This window comes from Dicentrarchus labrax, unplaced genomic scaffold, assembly GCF_905237075.1.
Source record: "Dicentrarchus labrax unplaced genomic scaffold, dlabrax2021, whole genome shotgun sequence".
NCBI classification, from domain to species: Eukaryota; Metazoa; Chordata; class Actinopteri; family Moronidae; genus Dicentrarchus; species Dicentrarchus labrax.
Genome location: NW_026136711.1, coordinates 32332909 through 32354799, shown reverse-complemented (window position 1 = coordinate 32354799; position 21891 = coordinate 32332909). Strand labels below are relative to the sequence as shown.

At 40.2% G+C, this 21891-nt stretch overlaps 1 protein-coding gene across 1 annotated transcript; it reads left to right on the top strand.

The window, feature by feature from the left end:
* Positions 1-4634: 4634 nt before the first annotated feature.
* Positions 4635-11847, top strand: abraa (actin binding Rho activating protein a). Its single transcript, XM_051416024.1, has 2 exons — positions 4635-5646; positions 9447-11847. The coding sequence occupies exons 1-2, from the start codon at positions 5026-5028 to the stop codon at positions 9882-9884; spliced, it is 1059 nt and encodes a 352-aa protein (XP_051271984.1). The 5' UTR covers positions 4635-5025; the 3' UTR covers positions 9885-11847.
* The last annotated feature ends 10044 nt before the right edge of the window (positions 11848-21891 follow it).

Sequence of the window (21891 nt, the reverse complement as noted above, 5' to 3'; positions counted from 1 at the left end):
GTCGTGCAATGGAGGTTTAATCAGTGAACAAACATATTGTGTGGTTGACAATAATAACAATAAAGTTTATTTATATGTCCAAATGTGGTGAACACAGGTGTCTACAGATGGATCTAACAGGATGTAGAGTTCTGACCCGATATCGATGGATGCTGCAACAGGATGTAGATGTTCATCTCGTCGAGCTCTACATAGTACATTTAGGAATTTGACAAAATGATTAAACATTGAAATTCCAATGTCTGCACAAAGAGAGATTGCAGAGGGATTTCACATGCTTGTACTTTTCAACACAGCGTGTTTGAGTCCAGCTCATAAGTCCTCTCTCTTTCGGACTCTCTCAATATTTTGTCATGAATGCGGAGCGAACCCAATTACATCAGATCAATCAGTCTCTGAAAACTTCAATTCATTCAGACTCCAAAGAATGATGATTGATTAAGTTTGCATTGCCATAAATGTCCCAGCTTGTTACTCCTTCCTGTAAACCAGCAGCTTATCATCATCAGTCTGCCCAGATGGAGGCCTGGCTATGTGAGATTAGAGAGAACAATATTTTTTTGTGACCAAAAACGTCAGTCAGTTTGTTATCAAATACAGCTATATAAGTTATGTATAATGTTTGTGAAACTACAACAATGATTTGAGTATTTTGTCCATATTGTGGTGAAGTTACCACTGGAACATGGAGCATACAGATGAAAAAGGACCCACGCCTCATATCCACACCTATACTGACTATAGACGGGCAGTTTGTGAATACAAGAGTTTATCCATATTAAAATAAAGAAAAGCCGATGTAACTCAAACAACAAAAATAACAATAAATGGGATATTAACAGTGGCAAGTGCAACAAGCACTATTGTGCCACATAAATCCAATATCCTAAATAGCAAAAGACACAGAATAATGAATAAAGCATCACCAAGGCAGGTAACACTTAGATGGAGTGTATTTTTTTGCTATTTCACTTGATTTCTCAGCTGAGGTGCTTCTCTCTTTAGCTTAACAATACAAATATTTAAGATTATTTATAAACTGGTGTCTATCGCTCATAAACGTCTGCATATCGTTATATCTGAACATATGACACAGAAAAGCAGGAGAAAAAAAAGGCATTCAGAGATGCTCTCTCTGATGAAGAATATATGAAAAAAGCTAACCAAAAGAATATGATTTCATTTTTATTTTTTGTGTTTACGCTATAAAGAAATCAGCTGTGTATTCTGTTGCAGCACACTTGGTCAGCAGATTTTCATAGAGAACAGCAGGCAAGGCTGCCCTGACACACAGCATATGGTGCTCACTTCAGATTAAGAAACGTGGCAGTAATATTAAAATATTTCACAGAATTTATTTATATTCACAGAATAGTATTTAATAGTATTTCCTTCTTTTTCTCAGAGAGTCTGTGCAAATAGAGTTAAGGTGTGTATCTCGTTGTTTATATTATTGATGGTTATATTACTTTATCTTAGATTATCCATTTATTTAATATTATTATTCATATGTTAAGTTTGTCTGTTTTACTTTGTTATCAAAATGTGAAATAAAAACATTTAAAACATCCTTATCTCAGTGAGCCTAAAACCTACCAAAGTGCCCTTAAGCAATACACAGACTCCCTGCCAGCTTACTGCTTTGCAGCTGAACCTGCTCCACGCTGCGGGTGAACAAACTCAAGGAGTTTTCCTGCAGGCTTCTACAAAGTATATCACATCATTATTCAGCCGGTGACTCACGGTTCACATACAGTATAGAAAGTACCTTTCCTCTGATTAAGTCACGTATAAATACTCGTATCATTACACACAGCGCTCACACCTTTCTCAAAGCTAAGTGCCAGGAACGTCTATTTCTGTGCAAACCTGCCGTGCACAGTGGGCTGTGGGAGCGTGCACGTGAGGTAGCTGCTGGCATGAGGCCGGGAACCTGAAGCGCACACACACACTCTCAATCACATGCACACACGCTCACATATGCCAGAAACCTGAGCTGGTGACGGCTTGGCCCCTGGTTGGTTATTTTAGTCCACAGACACTCAGAAGACGCATTCGGCTTTGTCTGGCTGCACACAGAAAAGTTTTATCAAGGCTGAAACATATTATTACTTCTCACTTACAGCATCATACTCAACATTGGTTAATGAATAATTATGCTTTGGTTTGTCAACTGAATCAATAACACCTGAGTGGGTTATCTTCTCATTGTATTTTGTGTATGACGGTGATGCAACAAGGTTAAAGTGAAATGTCATGATCAACTCCAAAAACAACTCAAAAAGAGTCTTTGTGGTGTTTTGGCTTTTCAAACAGATATCAATATGTTTTTGCTCTGACACATTTCATTGAGGGGTATGTGCAAAAGAATGACAGCAGCAATAAAAAGAATTAAAGGGTGAATATATAAGAATTAGAACCACAGTTGGAACTTGGTGAAATGTCTCATTTAATTATGTTTAATGAACACTAATAACTGAATACTGCTAATGAATCATTTAATCTCACAATAAATCTCTCAGTCATTCTGTCACTCAATCTATAGTCACTTTGCTGGTTTTAATACACTTTCCCCTGTGCTGATTATAGTGACTGTTACTAATGAGCTTTGCCGAGATGAAATTTACATCACAGTTTATATATTATGTAACAAGCTATATGAGAGTAAATCACTGGGGAATATGTGCTGAAAAATAAACATGTTCATTAGTTTGTGGCAAAGTTGTTTCTTAGTTCATTATAAAATTAAACATACAGTCAGTTTTTAAGGCCCTGTTCACCCCTGGCATTAATGTGCATCTTGATCAAATCTGAAGTACAGGTGTGAATGCACCCGAGGCACATCAAGGACACATTGAGATGCGATCGCTTAGATCACATTCAGAGGTGGTTTTGGCTGCATATGGCCACATAGAGGGGCAGAGGTACCTACATACAGTGGTATATATGCAAAACAACAACAAAAGGCTAAATGGATTCTTGAAGATTAGAAGAATAAATAAACCAAGTCTGTGTTGTTTCGATTTTATCACCCGACAAGGTCTTTGCAAACGTCTTCTTCTTCTTTTAATTTCTGGCAGACTAGGCACAGGAAGTACACCGCTGCCTGTGACCCGTGAAAGCCTACAACACAACACATTGGATCTTTTCAAAAGGAAGTGATGAACGGGATTATTTGCTTATGGAGCAGGGAAGTGAGATCTGATCACAAGTGGTCACTTGGTCAGACATATGGGGAGACGCTGACAGGTGTGAACTGACATACTTAGAGCTGTCCACTTGTGATCAGATCACCCAAGATGCATATCAATGTCCGGTCCGAAAAGGGCCACACATTTGATTTGATACGTCGTAACCTAAAGTAAAAACTCCCTGCAATCTTCTCCAGTCTCCCCAAGGTGTTCAATTGATTTGTAGACTTTTCAATCTCATCATTCAATGACCCCTCGTGTCCTTTATGAAAGCATCTGCATTTGTAAATTTTTCACCTGTGTGTTTATAGATTTTGGTACAAATTTGATATAATTTAAAAAAAGTACTGATTCTTCCCAACTGCTTCATGTGAAACAGGAACAAATTATGTATGCATTTAGCAGACACAATACGTCCAATATGGATTTCTGACCATTACCGCCTGCTCCCATTGTGTCTGTTCGACTCTTACCCGCTCCAGAAAGTTTTCTGATCATTCAGTCCTTCACAATAGAGATTTAGTGTCTTCTCCTGTCCCACAGGACATCGTTATTTTACTCTATCAGTAAAAACTGAGAAAAAAAACCCGGGACCCACAGTTTGACAGCCCTCCCCCACTTGCAGTAAAGACATTTTCTTTGGGTCCTGCAAGATCAAACCGAGAGTAATACTTTTTCGATGTTTGATAGATAGCAGTACATATAATCCTATGTGGGGAGGGCCAAATCCTTGACAGGGAATTAAAACGAATTAACTAACTACAACAAAACAGACAACGCACAAGATACCATAACCCAGTTTAACAATATACAGTCAAACAACCAACAATAAAGTAAGACAAACAATTAAACAATTACAGCCAAAAACTTCAGATAATAATATCTGATAATATGAATACATAAACAGTAAATCATAGTCCAGAAGTTCACACTTACACATTTACAAATACACACAGAGACTGAAATAGAGCTATGCATGCACAGACATGCAAACACACTCACCAGATGCTTGCTGTGTGACCCACAATTTAAGAATTCACTCTCACACATCTAAGTGGTCAAAGCATTACTTGTTGTGCCATAAAGGAAAGTTGTGTATTTGAATGAAATCATCACTATATATACACAATGAACACATACAAACACGCCGGTCCCCCACGTATAGCAGGCTGAGCCTGTTTGTGTTTGAGCGTATTTGTGTGTAAGGACAGAAACCTCCGAGCTAAAAACACTGGGCACCTGTTGCCTGGATCCCACTGGGAGAAATTCCACTCCTCGGTCACTGTGTGTGTGTGTGTGTGTGTGTGTGTGTGGCTGTGTGCGCGTGCATGGACCTGTGTCAGTAACAAGAATGTTGACACTGGACTTTCCTGTCTCACATGGACACTGTGCGACATCACTTCCTTTACGACCCTTCCCTATTTAAAGGGCGGTGTGGAGCCAGAGGGGATTCATCAGGGGATTAAAGCCAAAGTCCTCGCACTCTTTACACCAGCAGCTCACCCACTGACCGACTGACGATCTGGAAGGCTCCGGATGTTTCTGTGAAGACACATCCCGGCTATGAAGGCTAATGCAAACCAGAACACAACCAGAACGTTTCTGAGAGATCCAAAGAATTTTTAAGAATTTAATTTCATGCATTGTGATAACTTCGGATTTTTGGAAACAGTTTCAAAAAGGTTTGACTTTGATTGGAAAAGCGCACCCCAAAGACTTGACTCTAACTCTTGGAATTGCCACAACACATTCTGCAAGCAGAGTAGATTTCTAGAGCATTAGAACAAGAAAAATACAAATTTTTGACAAACATCCCTTCTGGTATCCCGTCACCATGAGTAGCGGTGGAACCACCACAGTTTCACCACAGGAGCCCCAGGCTTTCAAACGGGCGGTACGGAAGATAAAATGTGCTGCCATGGTGGCCAACTTGGCCAAGAGCTGGCAGGGTTGGGCCAATGAACACAGCGACAAGCAGGATGGCATTCCAAGCGGCTGGATGCCTTCATCTATTGAAGACGAAGACAAAAGCCATGTAGTCAAACTTACTGTCACCCCGCGTGTAATCACAGCTGATCCTGATGACAACAGCAGCAGTAAGATCCGGGCCTGTGCTGTGACCAAGACTATCCAGCCAAAACGCACTGAATGCAGCAGCATGGACTTGGTCAACGCCATTCGAGGCAAGATGGAGTCCGGTCCCGAGGAGAGCAAGCGATTCCTGGGGAACGAGTCACCGACACGGCGGCGACAGATGAGAGCGCTTCAGAGCGCAGGAGGAGGGGTCATCCAAGACAGGAAGCTGATGCTCCAGGACAAGAAGCTGGGGTCGAGGAGCAGCAGCGTGGACACAGAGGATAGCGGGCTGGGAGAGGAGGCCGGACTCAGCGACAACAGTGAACCAAAAACTGAACTGGGTGATATCCTGACCAAGAAACAGACCAACAGGCCCAAGGTAGAGTGGTTTAAATGGAAATTTCAACACAATGAAATAAAGTAAAGTTAAAATAATTAAACATAAATTCAAACCTAACTTGAATCTCAAGCCACACCCATCAATATTTTTATGTTATGGATCAAATCACGGAGACTAATGTGGAAGGTGTCACTTGATGACTACAGAGAATTACAACCCAACTTCTCTGTTTCAAAGAGCTTTTTAGCCTATTTTATCTTTTTGTTTTGGTTTTACATCAAATTCACTGTTGGGTTCAACTTCTGCGATCTTATCAACAGAGTTTCCATCAATAGGACAAAGCTGTTTTAAACTAAATATACCTGCCGGGTAGCAAATTAGCAACTAGCTGGTCAATATAGTGGAGAATTTAGCTAAAAGGAAAGTGGATATTGGACGAACATCTGTTAGGTACCCAGAAACACATTCACAACTTTATGATGCTAAGTCAAAGCAGCTGTGGCGCAGAGGCCCTAATCGGAAGGTTGTTGGTTCAATCCCCGGCTCCTCCTCCTCCATGTCAAAAATTCTGCTGTGCATCGCTGTGTGAAAGTGTATGAATGAGTTAGTTTCTGTTCGATGGACTTTGCCATCACTGAGTGAATGTGTGTGAAAGGGTGAATGTGGCGCGTAGTGTCAAAGTGCTTTGAGTGGTCGGAAGACTAGAAAGGCGCTATACAAGTACAGGTCCATTTACCATTTACCAATCTTGTTATTTAGTTTGTTCTGCAGCAGCTTTAAATCAACTTAAAATAAAATAAAATAAAAAGTTAATTGACTTAGATGACAAGATAATGTTAATGAATATAAGATAATTATAGGTCGCTACCTATTGTAAATGTATCTGATATCCTTTCCACGTATCAAAATATTTAGCATTTAACAAAGGTGAAAAGCTGCTGGAGTGCACTTTTTGTAATTTGTCCTTCGTCCTTTGTCCTGAGTTCAGAAAGACAAGGGAAACACAGCGTTGGCAGAAAAGGCCAAACACTTTATCTCTGGCTAACATCCAAACATCTTATACTGTGATAGAGGTCTTGAGAGAATTGGTCCTTTGATACAGTTTAAAGTTGTTGGTGACAGGCTTATAGAGGACCTAATGAGCAACGTTACAAAACTTTGCATATTTGCCTTTAATGTATTTTTTCCGAGTATGAGCCAGTATGTTGACCAGACACTTACGAGTTCCTCCTGTCTGCTTTCTGTACAACCACAATAAAAATTACTGGTGTGCTTTAATCAAACACACAGGGGAGGACAAATATCCTAAATTATAGCATAAATATTCACACAGAAGTCACACAGTGTGAATAAACAAGTTGAAACAGAAGTCCCTTTGATGTCACCTGAAGAAATCCAAAACCAAACAGCGTAACAGCATAACTCCGATGCTAAAATCCCTCCTATAAAAGGCAAAGGAGCCGGCTAGCGGCACCCTTGACAAGTTGAGGGGGTCGCCGGGGAGTGAGTCCAACTCATAAAAACACAAGCTGGACTGCGCCGCAATGGAATATATGTAAATAAAAATAGTCACACTGTCCAACGTGTTCTCCAACCTGACCTTCAGGTGGAACAGCCAGGGAGGGGAACACGGGGGGGGGGAGGGAAGTTAGGGACCTGGACGAGAGAGGTAATAGGAGAGATGGACACTGGGACAAGAATCATTTAGACAAAAAATACAAAACATTCAAGAGATATGAGAAATAGTATAAAGATGTAGTATTATTCTTTATTTTATTCATTTTATCAATCTCCATTTTGGATGAGTTGGCACTGCTCGTGTGCTATAATTGCCATCCAAATTAAACAGATTTGATAGATGTATTATCCATATTATATAATAACAAGTCAATAATAATAATCAAAAGAAGAAGAACTCACGGTAGTGTTGGCCTGACGGTGGCATTGCTAATGGGGACGTGAATGTGCTGACAAATCAGGGACGCTGGAAGTCAGTCAAAGTTGGGGGTGCTGAGAGAAAGTCTGTCTATATAATGACGTCATACTCTTTCAAACCTCACTCCGTCAAGCCTCTTTCCTGCCATGAATACCAGTGTACACATGTGAATACCATTAGAAATGTCATTATAAGTTTAAACGTTTTTATGAACTAATGGTTTTCATTATGCCAGATTTTAGGGGGTACGGCAGCCCCCCCTCAACAGCCCTACTTCTAGCACCCATATGACAAAATAATGTTTTATTACCACTGACGCATCAGATGATGTGTTTATTTGAAAACTGAGTGGCTGGATTAATGGTGGAACAGATTTAAGACATGTTGGTCACAGGCAAACAAACAACAGCTCTGGTTTAGTCTCCATTAGCTCCTTAGATTAACATGGAACAAAAATATCTGAAAAAGAGCTTCAAGATTTCGACTTTCTTCACCTGCTACTTACACACTGTCTTACCACTGTTTGGTGCTGGGCAGGTAGTGTTCAGTGGGTTTCTTAGAGCTTTTTTTCCTTAAAAACAAACATTTGGAAAGGCAGATGAACCAAAACAGCAATAAAGGTGCATAAACCGAGCTAAAAAGACACTAAAAAGACACAACTCACATAACACGTCTTGACCATGTGTTGACCATGCATTCAAATTACTGCATTCAAAGTTTAATAAAAGTAAAACTTGAGTATTACATTAATATATAGTGAAAATACCCAAGTAAAGTAGACATACCTCCGAATTGTACCAGCAACGAATGCTGAGAACCAAAGATGGCAGAGGCAAAATGGAAAAAGGGGATTATCACTTTAAGGGTCGCAGAGTTTTGTAGAAGGCCTCTCCCTGACAAGTCCTCACTTTTCATCGAACAAATTCCTAAGAGGTATGGTGACACTGATCTGAAGGCCTGGCAAGCTGAGGAAAATGCCAAAGGAGGTGAAAGGAGCAAGAGAGGGGAAGGGGGGCATAGGGAGTTTGGGATAGGAGACACGATTAAATAGGCAAGAAGATTTTGATGTATGAGGGGGAGGGAGAAAGAAGAGAAGTGAGATTTGATATCATAAAAATGTTGCAACAATAAATGAAAAGGGGCTTATGAGCGATTCAGTCTTCTGAAGAAAATCCCCCACACCACCTGCTTAGGTTTTTTAAAAATCTATTGCTGGATCCTCGAGGTTGTAAAGTATTTCCATTAGTTCATATGACTGGGTACAAATCAAAGGCCAAGATGGGGATCAATTACATCCAAAAGGGGAGTTTATTTTAAGATTGGGGTCACTAATCAAAGTTAATATATATAATATAATAATAAAAGTAAACAGTCAGCGTGTGTGTCGTATTAAAAAAAACCTAGCGATAAATACAATAAATTGGAAAAAACAATGTTCGCATTTGTGCAGCAGAGGCCAAGATATCCTGACTTTTAGTCCCTATGTTGGTCAAGCTCCAAAAACGCTGGATCCTACATTACCCATGATGCAACTCATTAGTGTCCTTCATCAGAATCCCCCAGCCTCGTAAAGGCATTCTTTTAAAACTCCACATTCTCAGTACTGCAGTTTTTCATTGAAACGTTTGTAGTATCCAAGCCCAAGTCAAGTTAACCCTGATGACATCACTATGGCATCATCAGGGTTATTTTTTCAGACTTGACAAATCGCATCCAGGGCCACAGAAGAGAATATAAAACCATTTTCACAGGCTAAGTGGTACTCACCGTGGCTAGTAAGCCGATTTTGATATGAAAAATTTAAACATTGAGGTACACCTATAATAAAAACATTTTACTTTGCTTATTCGTTTATGGGAAAATGAACTTTTATGTTAACCTTTTACCCATCATTTATCCCCAGATTAAAATTGCCACCACGGGTGACATCAAAAGCCGCTGGCAGCAGTGGTCTGTGCAGCACATGGAGGGCCAGAAGCTCAACCCCTTCAGTGAGGAGTTTGACTATGACTATGCCATGTCCCAGCGCCTGCAGAAGGGCGACTCCGGCTACGGTCGACCCAAAGACGGCTCCAAGACTGCAGAGAGGGGCGACAGGGCCCACAAACACATCCACAGGGAGATGGAGGAGATGGTGTGGATCATCAGAGACATGGGCTATAAGGATAAAGAGGGGAGGACCATCGTTACCTTCGGCCGACTCTTTGACCGCTACGTGAAGATCTCAGATAAGGTGGTGGGCATCCTGCTGCGCTGCCGCAAACACAAGATGCTGGACTTCGAAGGGGAGATGCTGTGGAAAGGACAGGACGATCATATCATCATTACAGTGAGGGACTGAGGACAGATGTGATGTCTTATGAACATTCACACACCGGCACACACGCCACACATCAGCTCGTCTTGAGAAATAATGCTACCAATGCCAATCACAATGCTGCACAAGGAACATGGAGGAATATTTGGAAGAAATAGGATAATACACAGATGCATGCAGGTTCAGGGATATACACATGGGAGGGAAATTATAGTTTTATCAGTCACATTTGAATTTTATGTACATAAATTATTAAAAGGCATGTGAGTGTACACGCACTCTCTCTCTCTCTCTCTCTCTCTCTCTCTCAACAGCAGACTCATTAGTTCTTCTCATATACCTGACAGGTCATCTGGTGAAGGGAAGCTATCTTTATCATGATAACCATGCTCAACTTGCTAACTATGCTGCACTGGAAGCCTTGAGAATCCACCACAGTGTCAGTCATGCTAGAAAGCTTTACTCGGATTGTGACTGAAGAAACTTCAGTCTCATTTTTCATCTCATACATCACAGAAAGACTTGACAAAGTCTCTGTTTTGTCCTCTTAAGCCAGTCATGTTGAAAACAAGTCAACAAGGGTTCAGGGGCAAGGGGACAAGGTAAGCCTTGTCACAGATTATTGTGACTTTTTGGTGTTTCAGATAGACTTAACAGGACAAAAAGAGAAGAATTAGCCTACACAGCGATGTGACCAACTTTTTTTTTCTCTACCTTTGTGTTGAAAGGAATGATTAATGAAAGCTCAGTTACCATTTCATTTTTTTTTTTTTTACATTATTGTATTATATGTGCATTTTGTATGGGATTTAAATGTACGTTTACCAAATTTGAAAAAAAAAAATCACCTTTTGCTCAAACATTCTTAGAGAGAGAAATTGGATGTACACCGAGGTGATCACACAGTTTCACTTCACTGCAGATTGAGTAACCTGAGGCTGCTCGATGGACTGATACACAGGGATGACGTTTGGTTCCTTCAAACCAAAAGTCAAAACTATTGACTGTATCTGGACCACACCAATGATCTGTGAACTGGTGCCTTTTGGCTCCTGATTTGTAGAGTAAATGCTTTGTAGAGTTGTGTGATAAAAAACATACTAATATTATACAGTGGGATAAGGTAACAAAGTTTACACAAGTACGGTACTTATATATCATTTTTAGTTGAAATACTGAATATTTCCAATGTAACTTTCGACTTCTACTCCATAACATTTCAAAGGGAAATATTGTACTTTCATACGACATTTACTAGACAGGTTTCCAAAATTAACAGATTATGATGCATTATTATAAGTTAAAGGCTGGGGTGCTCAAAGTGTTTTCAGTTATGTGGCTGATTAGATCTACTCAGGTGTTACTACTGTGCACAGATGTGCTGGGATTTACATAAGGATGTTAAGAAGGATCAAATTGTCCCACAACAAAGCTAAATTATCTGTTTACTTTTCAGAATTTAAGTACACTTTGAATGCAGGTCTTTTATTTTGGAATTGTGGTATTGCTGCTTTTAATTTAAGGATCTGAGTACTTCCTCCTCCACTGATTGTCTGAAAAGGAACAGACTAATAATACATTTGAGCTTAGTAATTGAAATCTTAACTGTTAATTTATGTTTGAAAAACTCTTGTCTCTTGAGTGCTTGTGTAAAGTGTGATAGTTTGGGCATAAATGATTGTCTAGAGAAATATATTTTACCTCATTTTAACATTTTGGACATTTATTGTTTTAAATTGTGTTAAATTAGTTTTGTTTTTTTTCCAACATTTTCTTCTTTCAAAGTGAAAGCCTTTGGGTCTTCTTACAGAAGTGCAATTTTGTCACAAAATGTGTTTTAAAAAACTGTGCAGCGTGGTGTTTCATGCATACGTTGGGATTACTGTAAATATACATGTGTCATTAGAATTTAGTACTGAGACTGTGAAGTTGTTGATGTGTAACATAGGCTACATGCAAATCAATTAAAACTCATTTATATACTGTACATACTGTTTTCCTTTTTTAAAGGGGGTTGTGTGGAATATTGCTAGTAAAAAAATATTTACTTTTAAGGACTGACAAATACCTCACTCACTGGACATGTTCATTATCATGAATCATAATGGTTACTAAATTATCTTCTATAATTCTAGAGATTGCTTAAAGCTGCATTAGTGCCACAGTTTCATGGTATATGACTGCATTTTACCTTTTTTGTTGCATGATGAGCCTTTATATAGGTTTATAGTGGCTTATCCTACTGTCAGTAGTAAATGAAAACATTACAATGGCATGACGGATATACTAAAGCCTTTGATTAGTACAGGGTTTTTTTGGTCTCACAAAATGATACAATATAGTAAAAATAGAACTTAAAAATAAAAAAGATATGCCAACAACATTGCTTTTTGTGCTGGGTGATATACTGTGTGGAGGTGCAGCAGGGAGAGAGATGTGGAGAGCAGCACCAGGTGAGTTGATGGTCTCAGCTGGTGCTCAGTGAGTAATCACTCTCTCTTTCCTAAATGCAGTAGTGTGCTGGACCTGAGATGGTTGCGACACACACCAGAGAGGACTGCTGCAGTAACTCTTTGTGGACTTTGGAGAAGGGCTAAAGAAGCTTTGGAAATAGCTGAGGAAGCTGAGCATTTGTGTTGATTTTTTTTTTTAAAAAAAAAAATTTTTTTTTTTTTGTTTATTTTTTTTTTTTTGTGGGGGGGAATCAAAAGTTGAAAAGAGGGACCTGCTACATACTGGATGAACTAGTATACTGGTTTACATTTTTCATATATGTGCTGATTGCTGTAACTCATTTGTTTCTTGTCCAATAGAACATTTTTTTTCTCTCTTTTAAATACTTAAAAAATAGTATTTTGTCTGTTTTTAGTCCTTTTTATAAGCTACATTAACAGATTCCATCAGCACAGATATAAAGGTCCAGTTGCTTGCAACGTCTTTGCTTCATTCTGGTGTTACAAGTGTGTAGGAGAAACTGGCTGTGAGAAATACAAAAGGCCCTATTTAGAGCCAGCTTTGTCCCCTCTGGGCTACTGTAGAAACATGGCAGTTCAACATGGCTATAAGTGTCTCATTCTAAGGTAACAAAAACACAGATTCTTTTTTTCAGGTGATTGTAAAAAAACAAAATATTCCACTTCTGCCAATAGATTATCCTAAATGTTACACACTGGACTTTTTTTATTTTTTTTTAATGATAGTTAATGTGTGAAAATATAATCTGACATCTACCACAAAATCCAGTTATCTGCTTTGCTTTCACACCCTAAACAACCATGTTTGAAACCAGACCGAGACAGGCATTCATGCAGTTGTTTGGTCTGTGCCAGATTAAAACTGACAACTTTCACACCTGCCAGAAAGAATCGATACCAGAGGGTATAGCTGTACCAGAATTGGTTTCAACTGCACCAAATAGATTAGGTGTGAAAGCACCTTTTAGATTAATAAGGGAGCCACAATCCCCATTTCCACTCCTTACATTCTGCAGGAAACCTGATGTTGGTTCCAGTGAAAGCTGCTTTATGACATCAAATGTTGGATAAAGTGACAGTTTTAATTCAGAAGGTCCAGACATTTTAAACAATCTATTCTTACATAACTATTAAAAGCATATTATAAACATGTTGTCTGAAGATGCACGATAATGTTTATCAGAGCAATAAAAGATGTAAGAAGGGTTATTTATAGTGGTTTTAACTTTACATTTCTACCTGGTGGGCTTGATATGCCTTACTTTCTTGGACGCATCCCCAGTGTCCTCATTTACTGATGTCACTGTTGCAATGAATTATGGGCTAGTCACTGGAAAGTCTACAGAGTTGCAGACTTGCTAAAAATCACTGGGGAAGTCTCCAGAAGTTCATGCCAGAGCCCTTAAGCGCTTGCTGATACTGCAGTGAGACAGTCTTAAGCCCTTGTGGACTCTTGAGGCTGTCGGTCCAGACACTGTTAGCAAATCACAGAGCTTTATCACTTTTCTTCCTCACCCTCCACCATCACTACACCCCCACCCCCTCTGCTACCAGGGTGTCTCTTGGAGGAGACAGGAAGAAAAGCAGTCGAGTAGAGCTGTGGAGAGGGCTAATAGAGGCTATTTGGAACAGTTGGAACAGCCCAGTTGTCTGTATTGACAAAGTGCAACGATCATGTCACTTATGTCTGCAAGTTTTCCATAGGTTAGGGTCCATTTCATTGAAATTACATTTACATTTACACACCTAATGTATTTATTAAGCAAAATGCATTTGTAGTGAACCACAGTGAGGTGTTGTGAATGCAACCCCGTAGTCCAGCAAAACTCCTCCCTTAGCTCCTCCCCCTGCCCAGGTGCAGTATGAAAGGCCTTAACTGGCTCAGTTTAGTCTCTTGCTGGTCCCTGGTGGTGGGTGTCGCTGGGGGTGGTGAGTAGGGTCCCCATTTTGAGTGTTTCCTGGTGGTTTAAAGTTGTCCCCCCAACTAACATGTGCCTTTTTGTGTTTTAGGCTCATCTGCTGCTGTTCTGTTTTGCTTTGTTTTGTTAGGTTTGCCTATTTCTTTTCCCTATTTCTTCTCCTTTTGGACTAGCTTTTTCATCTGTTTTGGCCTTATTTGCCTATTTTGCTCATTTTGTTTGGTTTTGATTTGTTCTCTTGGTCCAGATTTATTAAGTTTCCTTACTTTGAATATATTTAAGTTATTTTGTTTTGAGTGTATGTTTTGAAATTGTTTAGTTACCAATGGGGTTGTTGGTTTTGTTAACTTCTGATTCTCTTTGTTTCAGGAGTCTCTTTTCTTTTGTTCCCTTGATTTGTGGTGCGGCCTGGGTGTCCTCAGGTGAGCAGCTAGGCACTGTGGCATAACCTCACTCCTGTTGCATGCAAGTAGGCACTGGGGCTCTTTTAGTGCATGTTTTGTTGTGTTTGTAATGTTACCCTCCCAGACTAGTGAGATGGGGTAGTTTTCCAGTAGTCTGCCCCCACTGAGGCCCCAGCCCACTGATTTTAGTTCATTATACGTATTTCATTGGAGTTTTAGTGTTGTTATAGTTGGCTTCTTTTAGATCGTTTTTGTTAATAAAAACATTTGTTCTATTTTACCTACTACTGTCTCTGCCTCATCAGTTTCGACCCTGTGCCCTTTATAGAATTTGGTTTTCATATCCTGGGGTGCAAGTCCCCAGGTGGTGTTGTCGGTCCCTAAGTTAGTTCCTTCCCTTAGTTATCTTTAGTTCCCCCCTTTATTTACTTTTAAAAACTCTACTCCTTGCCACACATTGTATTTATCCTAAATATAACTAAATTCTACTAGCTCTCTGAAACTGCAGCTGAGAGAATCTCATAGGGGTGTGGCCTACGAAGTGTGTGATCCCGGAGGTAACACCGGCCAGGTTTCAACCAGTAGAGGGAGTTTGCTATAAAGCACAACATGCAGAATTAAAATACTTTGCAACAAAAAAGAGACCTGAATTGACAGGACTAAAATTCCCATATATACACTGAACAAAATTATAAATGCAACACTTTGATTTGGCCCCCATTCATCATGAGCTGAACTCAAAGATCTAAGACTTTCTCTATGTACACAAAAGGCCTATTTCTCTCAAATATTGTTCACAAATCTGTCAATCTGTTAGTGAGCACTTCTCCTTTGCCGAGATAATCCATCCACCTCACAGGTGTGGCATATCAAGATGCTGATCAGACAGCATGGATATATATATATATATATATATATATTTTTTTTTTTATTAAAATAATTTTTTCAGATGAAAGAAATGGTTTGTGGTTTTAGTTACTCTTTAAGGACCTCCATTATTATTTATGGCGTTTATGGTTTTCACACGTTTTGTGGCCAGCATAGTTTATCCTTTGTGCTTTCAAGTGGAGAGTGATGCAATGGAGTTGCGGTCTGCAACGACACCACTAGATGGCACTAAATCCTACACACTGGACCTTTTTTAAATCAACCTATTTTTTTTTTTTTTTTTGAAAAGAGACCTGTTAAAATCATGCAAATATTGACTCCTATACGTAACAAAAGCTGAAGAATGACGTCATGTCACTTAAAGTCTTAAGAGTGCATGGTTCAGAAAGTGTGCGAGCTATGGCAAACCTGGCAAACAGTTACTTGTTTACACACACAGTTGAATCAAAGCAACATTATCATTCATTTCATTTTGACACCTGGCAAATCTCAGTCCAATATTCACTCTTTTAACTCCTTAGGGAAATATCTAGCTCTTTAGCTGCTAAATGCTCCACTATATTCATCAGCTAGTCTCTTACTATGTCTACTGTTTTCTGATGCAGCAGGTAGTGTCCAGCTTTTTTGCTGAATATTGTTACCTGCTGGACCCGGAAATGAAGCTATGAGAGCGGCTGCTGAACAACTGTAAAGCTCTGTAAAGCTGAGGGGAGCAGCAGATTTGGATGATTATTCTCTGTAGGCTCATCACTGTAAGCAACACCTTTATCATCTTCATGTTTTCACATTGTCATTTGATACATTGTTATTCTAAAAAATATCACTTTAAAAATTAGGATTCCTTAAGTTTCTAAAATGGTACGAAATATGAAACAACACGCAGACTGCAAGACAGATGGCTAGCAGATGTAGTTCTTTACATACTACATTAAGTAGATTTCAGTCAGCCAACTCAGGTTTGAAATGTTTATTTAAAGCAGTATAACATTAGATTTTGGCGTCTAGGCTCCGACCTCATCACTCCCCGCACATATGTTTACAGAGATATTGGGGGAGTGATGTGCAAATACCTTAACCCCCCAAAACAGCACGGAATGGAGCCTGACATATAGTGAACATTCTATGTGTGGGCCTCAGCACCACGCAGTGTGGCCATTCCCCTGAAGCACCTTGGCTTCAGTGGAATATGCCATCTAGTGAACTGCTATGTGTGACCTTGGCTTGGCACCTTGGCCACCGTGTGGCCATTTCCCTGAAGCACTTTGGCCGCAGTGGAATACATTATCTAGTGAACTGCTATGCGTGGACCTTGGCACCAGCGCTGTGTGTCCATTCCCCTTGAGCAACTCAAGCAATTTAGGGGAAATTAACTTAATGAAACCTCATTCAAACCTTTGTCACAGTGAATATAAAATACTCTAAACCCAGCAACCACCTGATATGCAAATAAACAATTGTGAGATAAGGCAGATACAAATATTTATCGGTGCATTAATGGGAGCAGGAGCTCATGAGCTTTTGCGCAGACAGGATTTCCTTCTTGTGTAGCCTGACATAGCGTTGGTAGGCAGAGGATGACCAGTGACCCAGGGATTTTAGGGTTGATGTAGGCAAATGCAGAGCTGCGGTTGTAGCTGCAGCAATTCTCAGGGAGTGAGGGGAATAATGTTCGGGGTTTAGCCCACAGCTCAGGCAGAGATCACACAGCTTTGAGGAGAACCGGGATCTCGTCATGGGTTTGCAACCATCCACAATGAACAGGGGAGACAACCGATGGGTTGGAGAGCGATGATGCAGGAATATCATCATGGAAGAGAATGGACAAAAGGTAGTTTTAGTCTTGGCAATGAAAATTTGAGTGCCTTGGCAAGATCTATCAGACTTTGAGTGCTTCAAAAATATAGAGTACATGTGATCTAAATCTGAGAAGGTGAGATCATGCTGAAGATCAAACGTGAGAGATCTGCAAGTATATTCACCACACCTGAGAAACCCATAAAAAGCCATTAGCAGAACTGCTTCCAACATTACATCGAAATAAAGTGTAAAACAACCTTGCCTTAACCTTGACACAAATTTATGCACCAGTGAAATTGTGAGAGGGAGTCTTTTATCATTGCCTGCAGGACGCGCCTTTTTAATGCCGTTGAGGAACAGCTTAACGGAAGGATTTCCCAGAAGACTCTGGGATGCTGGATCTTTGCATCTGATGTGAAACTGTATCCCTGCTAGCATAGCTTTAATACTTTGCATTTGAAGGTGACAGGATTCAAATGAAAGCACGATAAATGCACAGACTACTGAGACATTTACTGGTAGAGGATTAGGAAGTAAGTTGGCACAAAAAGAAGAGTAAAAAAACCAAGCTGAATCATAAGCTTTAATTGTGCTTTTAGCTAAACCGACTCTCATGTATTTGGACCCAGAGTACAAAAGATCCTGCAGGGGCCTGGACATGCTTAATCGAGAGTCATCTGATTGAACGGAGGGCATATCGTGCTGGAGGGCTGAACCTGGGAGCACATAGTTTTGAACTCCTGAAATTTAAAGCGAGAGAGAGCATCAGCTACACGATTCTCATGACCGGGAATGAAAGTGGCTCGCAGAATGAAGTTATTTAGAACACATACCCAAGTTAAACGTCACATGAGACTGTTTATTAATGGTATTTTTGAGTGACCCTTGTTGATTATTTCCACTGTAGCAGCGTTATCACAAAACAACATAATTTGCTTCCCGGACCATCTCTGGCCTCACAGGGAGCAAGCAAAGACGATTGGGTATAGTTCATAAAGCGCAGTAGATTTAGAACTGTTAGAACCAACAGAAGGTTCCGCGTCAGTAAAGAACTGGAGGGAATCTGCAGATTCCACATAGTCATTGTAAAAGAAGGAAATGCCATTCCATTCATCACACATCAAGAACCAAAACCGCAAATCTGAGAGACAACCTTCGTCTAGGATCACAGTATCTTTAGGATTTTGAACAGATTTTGCCAAGACCAACAAACGTGAAATGAAGGAAAGACCATGAGGGATAATGCACATAAGGAAATTAAGGTGACCTAACAGAGATAAAAGATCTCTTTTAGAAAGAATGGAAGTGGCAGACCAGAATTTAATAGATGTTCTGATTCAAGACAACTTGTCTTGAGGTAGAGATGCTTGCATGAGCATACTATCGAGGGTTATACCGAGGAATTCCAAACGTGTAGAAGGGCCTACAGTTTTCTCTTCTGAAAGTGGTACGCCTAACTCCTGAAAAAGGCTTCTGACCGTAGAAATACAACGAGCTGGCAGGGATGAGGGAAAGTCGACTACTAAAAAGTAATCTAAAAGGTGCAAGACATAGGGGAGTTTGCAGTTGTTGTACAGAATCCAGCACAACGCTTCTGACAGTGTATCAAAAATGCAAGGGCTACTGCGGCAACCGAATGTCAGTTTAACGGAAAAGTATAATTTTGAACGCCATTTAACACCGAAAAGATGCCATTGACTAGGGTGAAGTGGCATGACTTTAAAGGGAACGGTAATGTCTGCTTTTCCCAACCATGCACCAACCCTGCTGACTTAATCATCTGCATAGCATTATCTACAGAAGCATAGAACAGGGAAAATGGCTCTTGAGGAATTAGGCTATTTATGCTATCTATTTTTTATGGACCCAACATGTATCCCTTTTTAACCTCTAAAAAAAAAATTTTTTTTTTTTTTTTTTTTTTTGGGGGGGGGTGTTTTTTTTTAAAAATTTGGTGTTTTTTGGGGGAAGCAAAAACCTTCTAAAAAGCCTTGAACTACGCCAGGGATTAGATAGTTAACAAAGCAACTATTGGGATGGGTTGACAGTGCTTTGGAGGCTGGTACGTTCACTGGAGTTAAATCATGTTTTTTTTCTTTTTTTGTTGGGGGGGTCTTCTGAAACACACAGACCGTGGGTGGTTGTCCGCACTACCAAGGGTCTATCAGGAAAGGTCTCACTTTTTTTTTTTGCATTCATTCTCAGCAGACTGAGCCTGGGTTTCGGGGATGAAGCCAGTATCTCCCCCTGATGACAGAGACTCACTCTCTGAGTTGGAGATTGCAACAGACATAATGACAGAGAAAGCCAAAAGGTAGGATGTCAATCGCATTAGCAGCAATAGTCAATACCGAAGAATAACAGGGAATGCTAACAGCGCAGAAAGGGAGCAATAGCTTGGAGCAGCGATGTGATCTGAGGCAACAGCGGCATTGACAAAGCAGAGGGAGAGCTGGGAAATTTTGCAGCTTAAGTAGACCGCCAGATTGAAAGGGTGCACTTGGTTAGTGATTATGAAATAAGGCATGTCATGTGTGTATAGCAGCGCCGCTCGAGTTGACCTGCCTGAACTGGCTCTCAGGCTTCGCTTCATAAGTGGACCTGTTTCATATCTGTGCAATCACTTGTAGGTGCATATTATCCTTCCAGTCATATATTTTTGGCAGCGTAACATAAATTGTGGGAGAAAATATAGGTTGCTTATTCACACTGTTTGCTAATGAGCAGACTGTAGCAGAAACATTTATTTGCAGTATTTGCGCAAAGGAGGAAACAAAGAGATGGTGGCAGAATAATTCCCCCTTGGATTGAATCAAAATCTGACCCCATGTGACTTTATTTCCTCCTTTCCCAATGCGTACAAAACCTAAAAATGTCACACTACCAAACAGCAATGCAGCAGGGGGCGCTGCAGCGACAGCGTCGAGGCAGAGGAGCGTCTGTGCCGAAGCACAGCTCTTTCCTATATGATGTCAGCGTTTGACTGAGGTGAAACATGCTGTTGTTTGGGACTGTAATTTCCCCTGTGGAGAAAATGATTTATGTCTCAATTTGCATCCGCACCATCTGAGGGCCTCCCGCTGGTTTATCCAAATTTCGTGTGTGAATTTGTCTTTCTGCCTTCGTGTATGCAAGTCACGCTAGAACTTGTATGTGTGTGTGTGTGATGTGTCTTCTCTGTCTGTCAGTCTGCGCATGTGCATGCAAGTCATGTCTGTGTGTGAGTGTGTGTGTGTCTGCCTAGTGTGACCTGCCTTGCTGTCACGCAATTGCTTTGTGTGTGTGTGTGTGTGTGTGTGTGTGTGTGTGTGTGTGTGTGTGTGTGTGTGTGGAGAGAGAGAGAGAGAGAGAGAGAGAGAGAGGGAGAGAGACCTTAATACAAGCTGATCAGTTTGGTCGCCAGGGAGTCTGGACGTCTGCCAGAGAGAGTGAGAGAGAAATAGAGAGAGAGAGAGGGAGGGAAAGGGAGGGAAAATAGTGATTGATGGGGGGAGAAAGATTGAGAGCAAGAGATACTATAAGAGAAAAAGGAGGAAAGAGCTAGAAAGGAGCGTAAAAGGAAGTAAAAAGCAAGGGATGTGGAGACAGAGACTATTCCATGTAGACATACAGGCTAAAGCTTCATACTTGATCGTCCTTAGCTGCTGACTGTCAAACAAAATGAATCGCTCCTCTCCTCTGTTTCTCTCTCCAGCTCCCCATCTCATTCTCTTCCTTCATCTTTCTTATTATTGTGTTTTTTCTTCTCCCCACCGGTGCCTTTCTTCTCTTTCTTTCTTTCTTCCACTCTCATCTGTTCTCGTAGGGGGTTTGTAGATTATTGTGGTTCAGGAAAGTTTATAAAAAGAAGTCGTTGGTCATGTTATCAAGACAAAGCTCTGCTACACTACTTTTTTTTTTACACATATGAGAACAACAATGGCAGAAAGTTTTGAGAACAGAGCTTGACACTGCTCCTGGTTTTTCTGTCATACAATAAGTTGAATTGTCATGGATTTGAACCATTTGTAGCCGCATGGATGAAAAGTTATCTTACTAACAGGAAATAGTATCATTTAATGGTAGTTATTCTGAGGTATAAGAGCAGTAAAGTGTGGTGTGCCTCAAGGGAGTTATCTAGGACCACCACTTTTTTCAAAGCAATGTAGAACAAAGACACTCCATTGGCCACATTAAGCTACAATAAATAACCATTTGTCTTAGTTAAGTGTAAAGAACAGCGTGCATTACCTGTTTGTTTTATACAAAATGTTATCATAATTAAATCTCAGAGATACCTTTTCAGTTAATTTCATTTTTTTTTTAAAAGAATTTCAGAGATTCCTTCACGTACCACTAGGGGGAGCTTGAGTACCACCAGTAGTAAACGTACCATAGTCCTGTAGTTAAGTTTGACCATTCCAGCATTCAACAACATATCTCATGAGCCTTAGCCATTAGCAAGATGGCAAAGCCACAAAGGAGCTGTAGTTTCTGCTGTCTCTTTCATTATATTGCCAATGCAGATCGAACAAATACGTAAATAAAAATAACCATTAAAACATGATGA